Below are 7,251 nucleotides of genomic sequence, written 5' to 3' on the forward strand. Positions count from 1 at the left end.
GAGCAGAGCAGAGTTTGAGGTGTCTCCACCTACTCCTCAGCACATTACCCTAATAGCTCCCCTGGGGCCAGCAATAGGGTTTCTGCCAGCAGAGGCGGGTGGATGCAGCTCCCTTCCCCACAGCGATACCCACCTTGTGACTGGAATGTGTAACCAGGAAAGTTGCACACAGCTGCAGTGAAGATGACAGTCCATATGAGAAGCCTCCAAGCTATTGCCATGGCTAGCGATGCTTGTCTCAGTACAGGGAGTATTGTGCCAGCTGAACGGGCGCTGTCCCAACATGTCTCTCCCTCGGCCACTGCTTATGTAGATACAGGAGTCCTCGGTCCCTCCGCAGGCATCCTCAGCTGCTCCATGCTCTCCCCAAAGCAGCGAGGCTGATGATGGTCTCTTTGCCGTGTGCTGTGCCCAGGCCGGCGCAGTGGGGTCAGCATGGGCTAATTTGAACCGCAAGTGCTCGGTGGCATTGCCCCTGCAAAGGAGAGGGTGGGGATGAGTGAACTGGAGAGACGGGTAGTAGGGAAACAAAGAATGGAGGAGAAGGACAGGAGGGAGAAAAAGGCATGCCGGGTGAATGAGGAAAGCCCATCTTCCAGAAGGGAAGAGTGAGATGGAAAGAAAGAAAGGGGACAAAAGGATAGGAAGCGAATGCAAATGCAATTAACCACATCAGTTTGCAGCACTGGAAAGCCTGCTGTGGGGTCACTGCACACCTGGGTGCTCTCCCTGGGGCAAACTCTGCTCCCAGCACAGCCCCTGCACTGCTCTGACAGCAGCACTAAAGAGCTGGTATATACCTTAGACCCGAGGAAAAGAGCTCAGAATAAATGGGAACCCTTTGTCCTTTGGCAACACCCACAAGAAAGTGCAGACCGAAGACTGACCTGGTCTCAGTTACCTGATCTCTTAAAGAAGAGCACAAAATAAAAGCATTAGCAGGATGGTAGTGGGCAGCAACCTAGAAATCCTCTCTGCTCCAGTTTCCCTGGCTTCAAAATACACTTCAGTGACTGTCGCTGCACTGAGAGAAGAGCACTTGCTCTCAGACTGTATTAGCTAAACCTAAAAAAGTGATTTAAAACAAAGGACCCATTCAGTGAACTCACCCTTACCCTCAGCTCTAGCCACAAATGGATCGTGAGATTCCAATTGTATTTGTTATTTAAAATGATTTGCTAATTGCTTTAGTGAAAGATTTTTGGCTTGCAGATAATTTCCACTCAGTCTGAGGCAATTATACAAAACTCACATAGTGCTGGAGAGTTGCATAAAGCCTGCGGTTTTTGTTTCTATCCAGCGATTAGATGACGTACGCAATGAATATGGCACATACCTAACTACTGCCTGGAGAATCCCAAATATCTGAACAGTGATGCTCTGCTCGAGAGCAGTCCCACAGCAAAACGCAAACGCTCCTGCGAAGGTGACAGATAAAATACATACTGAAAGCTGACTTTAGGTCGGTTGATGCAGCTACAACTTGCACAGCAGTGGACGATGCTGGAGCACAGCAGGGAAAGGCAGGACAGATGCCCCTGAGCTGCTGGGAAGATGAAGCTTGGCTGGAGATGGGAGGATGGTGCTCTTTGCAAAGGTGTCAATAGCCACGGCATGTGTGCGGTCCTCATCCCCGTAAAGAAAATAAGGTTGCTAACCCTTGCCTCGCTCTGCTCTTGTGTGTTTTAAATAGCAAAGACTAACTACTGGCTGGACTGCGGGGCAGGAGAGCCCGGTTCCTCCTCGGTCTGCCACGCTCCCCTTCACCTTGTGTCCTCAGGGGAGTCTGCAATTTATTTCTACTTCTGTTTTTCCATCTTTACCCTGCAATTAATGTTATTTGTGCTGCGGGGGCTTGGAATAACCACCATCACAGGCCAGAGACTACATAGGGGAAGTGCAAGAAGAAATGAGAGAGATTATTCCTACCCCAATAATTACTCTAAATGAGTTAATGATTTTCCCCTACTAGACAGAAATGTTGGGAGGATTAATCATGCATCTTTAAATCACAATTTGGAGTTCTATATTTGAAATGTTAAGATTTTTAACTGTTTATTTACAGTTAAAATTGGCCAAAGACCACCAGCGAGGCCTCGGGCTGGCCTCCCCAGTCACATCTGATGCCACTTGCCAGGTTGGCTTCAGACAAAACACCCACAATGGTAGCCCGAAGACTGCGCACTCCATCAGCAACCATGAGAATAAACTGCCTGATTGGGGAAAAACTGTCTAAATCTCGTCTCAGGCTGTTCCACTCACCCATGACAGGTAAAGGGAAGAGGCAGCACAGGCAAGAGGGTTGGGCAGGAATTCTTCTTCCCTCTTCCACCACAACATGAGGACTCTGAGATCAGCACTGTCGGTCCATGAGGCCATGTCCCCCTGGTGACAGCATCCTCTGTAGCGTCGCCCCCCCAGGCTGTGGCACAGAGAGGGCAGAGCCAGGGCCAAGTGCCATGGATCCTGCAAGCTACTCTGTGACTGCTCCCCCCAGGGCTGCAGGAAGTGAACTGGAAAAGGGAGAAGGCAAAACGAAAGCCGGGCGTGCTGCGGCCCTCTCCTAAGTCAGCATTTTTCAGCATCTATTAAAGCTCGAGATTCCAGCTTTTAAATCCTGTCACAGCTCCAAGGTCTGCGGACAGAAAGCCACTCAGCTGAAGTATATTTTCTCCTGGGCTTCACACTACTAATTTTTCTTGTTTTCCAGCTGTTGAACCCGCTTCCTTAAGGCTGTCGTTATTTCCTGTCCTTCCTCCGCCTCTCCGCGACCCTAAGCGGCAGCAGTAGTGACTCGTGCCCTTGTCTCCCCTCTGCCCTTCCCCTTCAGTCTCAGCGCCTCGGCATCCCCGGGAACAGGGGCCAGGAGGGAGCTGCAGGCGCCAAGACCCCGCAGCCCCGACCCTGGGGGAAGGAGGCACATTTGGAGCAGCACAAGTCAGGAATTACAGCTGCAAAATTCCCGTAAGCCAGGCTGGGGGAAGGGCACAGCTTCGATTCCTCCCCACACACAGCAAGGAAAACATGGCCCCTTCCCAGCGGCACTTCGTTTCCGAGACCCCAACGAGCCCATCTCCTGCAAGAGAAGGACCCATAACAAGGAGGAGAGCAGGAGGTGCGCGGACTCTGTGGCTGCTTCAATACGTATAAAGTTTTCCATAACCTCACTTTTCAGATTTTGCTTTCTGAGCAACAGCAACTGGCAGCCGTGGACAAGCCCGAGGAGCCCAGGCCCTCACAGGGCGCGGTGGGACGCAGGGGTCTCATGGGTCGGAATGGAGGGGCTGGGGGGAGGCATGGAGTGACCTCTCCGGTCTCGTGCCTCCCTCACTTGGGCCGGTTCCGATTTGCTCCTTCCCGAGGAATTCGTTGTCCTTGGCAGGCGCCCCGCGAGCGGCTGACGCTCCCCGCTCCCCGCGCCAAGGTGGCTTTTGCCGCGTGAACCCGTGGGCCAGGCCGCCCGCGCGAGGAGGCAGCAGCGGCAGGGACGAGGGGAGCAGGGGCCGATGCCGCTGGAGCTGATGGCAGCTTTGAGGTCACCTCTTCCCACACCAAAAACACGCGAGAAGCAGGGAGCAGGGGAGGGGGTTTAAAATTCAAGCCGGAATAAAGCAAAAAGAGAAGAGAAAAAAGAAAAACAGATGACAACTGTTACTAATTTCAACATCGGGGCTGCAGACAGAATTCCCTGAAAGCCCGGCTTTTTGGCCGGGGAGGCAGCTTTATGGGAAGGTAATAGGAAGCAGATGGGCTCTGCTCGGGGCCAAGAGGAAGGTTCAAGGTGCCTCCTAGTGCAGAGAAGAGGAATTTAACTGCTTTTAAAGATGCAGGGCCTGGCAGTTCCAGGTTTCTCATCCAACTTTTGCAAATTATGAGCTCAGGTGTCCTTTTCCCTTTTTTGAGAGAAATAAATACAAACACAGATTTCTGCTTCCAGCTTTCCCCAGTGGGAGGAAATACTTGCGGCGAACCCCCCCTAGCCCTTCCACCGACATCTTCCCGACATGCAGCGCCTGCGAGCAGCGAGAGCAGCGCCCCACGGCCACACTGCTTCACCCCAAACAGCATTTCTGGGCTGTGTTATTAGCAACAGCGTTAATGAACGAATGAAAGTCACCAGCCCTGACAGTTACTACTTCTTTCTTCTGTAAAACGGGGTACCAGCACTTCCTAACCATGCCAGGGTTATCGTGATGCCCACGTCCCACAGCTTGGCCAGCTTCAGGCCTGGCTCGGGCCTCCTGCTCCGCACAGTGGGCTCTTACCTGTTATCACAGCTGCCCACTGTGGCCACATGGCAAACCTCACAGTGCCTGTAGATCACGGATGCCGATCCTAAAGTCACCGTGTTTTCTGAAAAAAACAGCCCCCTTCTCACCTGCTTCGCTCCTTCATGGAGGCCCACAAGTTTTCGCTGTAAACCCTCGGCTGAAATCTACTTCCCAAATACTGCCGCAAAGCAGAAGGATAACTCCTGCGCATGGTCTCCGGGGATTGTCCCGGTTCCAGCCCATGCTGCTCCGCTCAGGGGACGCTCCGAAAACCACCATGTGCCTGTCACTGCCTGACCTGTGGAGCTGAGCGCCATCGGGGTCAGAGCAAGGGGACACCCAGACCACCAGCCCCATCTCCACCTCTGTGAGAACGAGCACGTGGCAGGGCTCACAAAAAGCATGAGGGCTGAGGAAATCGTTTTATGGGGGACTGGAACATCTTAAAATCCAAAGCCCTGGTGAGCTCTGCCAGGCAGTGGCTGATGGCAGCCCTGTCTGGGTCTCCAGAGACAACTCAATGGCACCTTTGTGTGATCAGCCTCACAGTGAGCTGCATGTGCCAGTGGCCACCTCTGGCACTAAGGCCTTCCTAGCAGAAAGCCACCCCTGGTGACCCAGGCCAGCCTTTTTGGCATAAGAACACACACAGCCAGATGACTCTGGCCACATATGAAAAAAAAAAAAAAACCCAAAACCAAAACCAGCATCTTCAAGGAAAGTTAGTTGGTTTTTTGCACTTCCAACCAAGCCCATCAAACATCAACTTCCATGCAGCCAACCTGCATGCTTAATTTAGCAGGCTTCTTGGTCCAGGTCGGAGGAAGGGGCAACGTCAGCCAGTCACTAGCATAGCAAGAAATCAGAGCTCAGCCCTTCCAGCCAGGCATGGACAGGACCTGTTTGCAGTTCACTGAAGGGGACATCTCTTTCCTCTCCCACCACTGCACCCAGCCACTCTCCATACCGCCAGCTCTCCCATCTCCACCAGCACCTCCGGCCTCTCCTCACCATCCACAGCATAAGGAGGGGAAGGGAAGGGCTGCGGGGGACGAGGAAATCCACGGACGACACTCCTGCCTCCCTTCCTTGAAACTGCTCCCAAACCGCTTCTCACCATTTCTACCTCCTCCTCCTCCTCCTCACCACCTCGGCTCTGTGCATCCTGGGGTATGGCAACAGGCAGGTCCCTCCCTCCGGGCGCTGGGTTGCCAATGCAGCTGTGTGCTTGCTGCTGGCTGGGGGCTGCTGGCCCACTGCGCTCCCCTGGGGCGGTGGGTGTTTCACACGTGCCCAGTCACCACCCCAGCTCCTGGCAGGTTCCTGCAGGTTCCTGAGGACAGAGTAAACAGCGCTGCTCCCTCCCGGCCATGCTGCACCTCTTGCGGCAGGGGGTAAGAGGCTGCGCGGGCGGTGAACACGCGGGTGGATGCAAAGCTTCCCGAGACCTCCCCGGCTTTCAGCAAGAGACTGTCCTGATATTCCCAACAAAATACTTGGCTGGAATGCTAAGTTGAAAACATGCTGAGTTGCAGATGGCAGAAGTCTTTTTGCAGTCATCCTGCCAGTATGACAGGACTTCCACTGGGAAGTCATTTCTCAGATCTAGACTAGCATTATGGGTTAAAAACAGAAAAAATCAGCATTAACTAATCAGAAGCTCACTGCTAGGAGCATCGGTTGCAGAACATGAAAAATGGGTTAAAGTCACAGGTCTGCAGAACTGAAAACAAGAGCCTGAACCGTAATCTGCTTTGCTGTTCCAAGCCTGGCCTCTCTGGGGGCACAGCAAGCAAAGAATTAGAAGCATGTAGTTATCACTGTTCACCAGAAAACAGCAGCCTCCAGCCATGGGATGGTTACTGCCTACACTCCTCACAGCAACCCTTTAGGATCCCCTCGCCATCCCTCTGGTTCCTCCTGTTAACAAGCCCGCACTGGAGTAAGGACAAGGGCTTTTGCCTTTCCCTTTCTTGCTGGCATCCAGCAGGCTGAGAGGGGACCTGCAACCCTCGCTGCAGCCCACCTCGCTTGTAAGGGCTGTTTCATTTTGCCCAAAGAACAGTTCTTTGCAGACAGCCATCCCAGTGACTGCAGGGTCAAATGTAGAGTTTGCCCAGAGGAGAGATGCTGCTTTTACAACCGCTAAAAAAGATCTAACCCCATCCAAAGGCGCTCACAAGCAATGTGGAAAATCCAGACTGATGTGCCAGCCCGAACCTGAGAGGTGAGGGGCCTGAGCCCAGGTCTCCATGCCCCTGCCAGCACCTTGGTACCAGCCCGGATGAGCAGGGGAACACCCTCGCTGCCTTCGGACCACCAGCTCCCTCCAACAGGCTCGCTGCTGCACTCTGCGCCGGGCCCTGCTGTGCTCTAGCCGGGCACACCCTCCATCCCTTTGTACAAGCAAGCTTCACAAGGGTTTGGGCTCACTCCAGTACTGTGTGGGAGTATTTTTTTTTTAAAACACAAGAATTGTTTTACAGTCAAGTCTATTCAGTGCAATCTTAGTGAGGAAAGGACTGAATTGCCCCCTTGCTCCTCTCCAAAATCCAGCGGGATCTTTAATTTCACCAGCAAAGAGGCAAAAGAAACCTATCACAAAGCGAGGGCATACGAGTGGAGAGCTGGGAGCACCGACCTCTCTCTGACACCAACTGCTTTGCTTTCTGGAAATACTATCTCTCTGTTACATAAGGATCTGGCCCTATCTGGAAAGCTGGGGTCATTGCATTTCTCCAAGTGTGGTAAAATGCTCGGAGGTCCTCAACAGGAAAGCACGAGAGAAGTGCCAGCTCATATCATCATCAGGGAGGGGTGTTCGGCACGGGGCAGTGCAAGCCCCAGGGCTCAGCCCAAATCTAGCTGCTAGACCAGTCAACTTCAGCCAGATATAAGGTGCCTACCAAGCAACCCAGTGCTCCCAGCCTTGGACTTCCTTTGCTTTAAGGAGATGACTCCACCAAGCAGGTCCACTTTC

General features: G+C 53.1%; 1 protein-coding gene across 1 annotated transcript in view; it reads right to left on the minus strand.

Moving 5' to 3' along the window:
• Positions 1–4,588, minus strand: part of LOC104619575 (A disintegrin and metalloproteinase with thrombospondin motifs 10-like) — a 19,871-nt gene extending 15,283 nt beyond the window's left edge. Inside the window, exon 1 of the mRNA XM_010285498.1 lies at positions 4,570–4,588. Within this exon, the coding sequence (XP_010283800.1) occupies positions 4,570–4,588 (19 nt within the window). The remainder of the gene's footprint in view (positions 1–4,569) is intronic.
• Between the last annotated feature and the right edge of the window lie 2,663 nt (positions 4,589–7,251).

This window comes from Phaethon lepturus, unplaced genomic scaffold, assembly GCF_000687285.1.
Source record: "Phaethon lepturus isolate BGI_N335 unplaced genomic scaffold, ASM68728v1 scaffold21524, whole genome shotgun sequence".
Lineage (NCBI taxonomy): Eukaryota > Metazoa > Chordata > Aves > Phaethontiformes > Phaethontidae > Phaethon > Phaethon lepturus.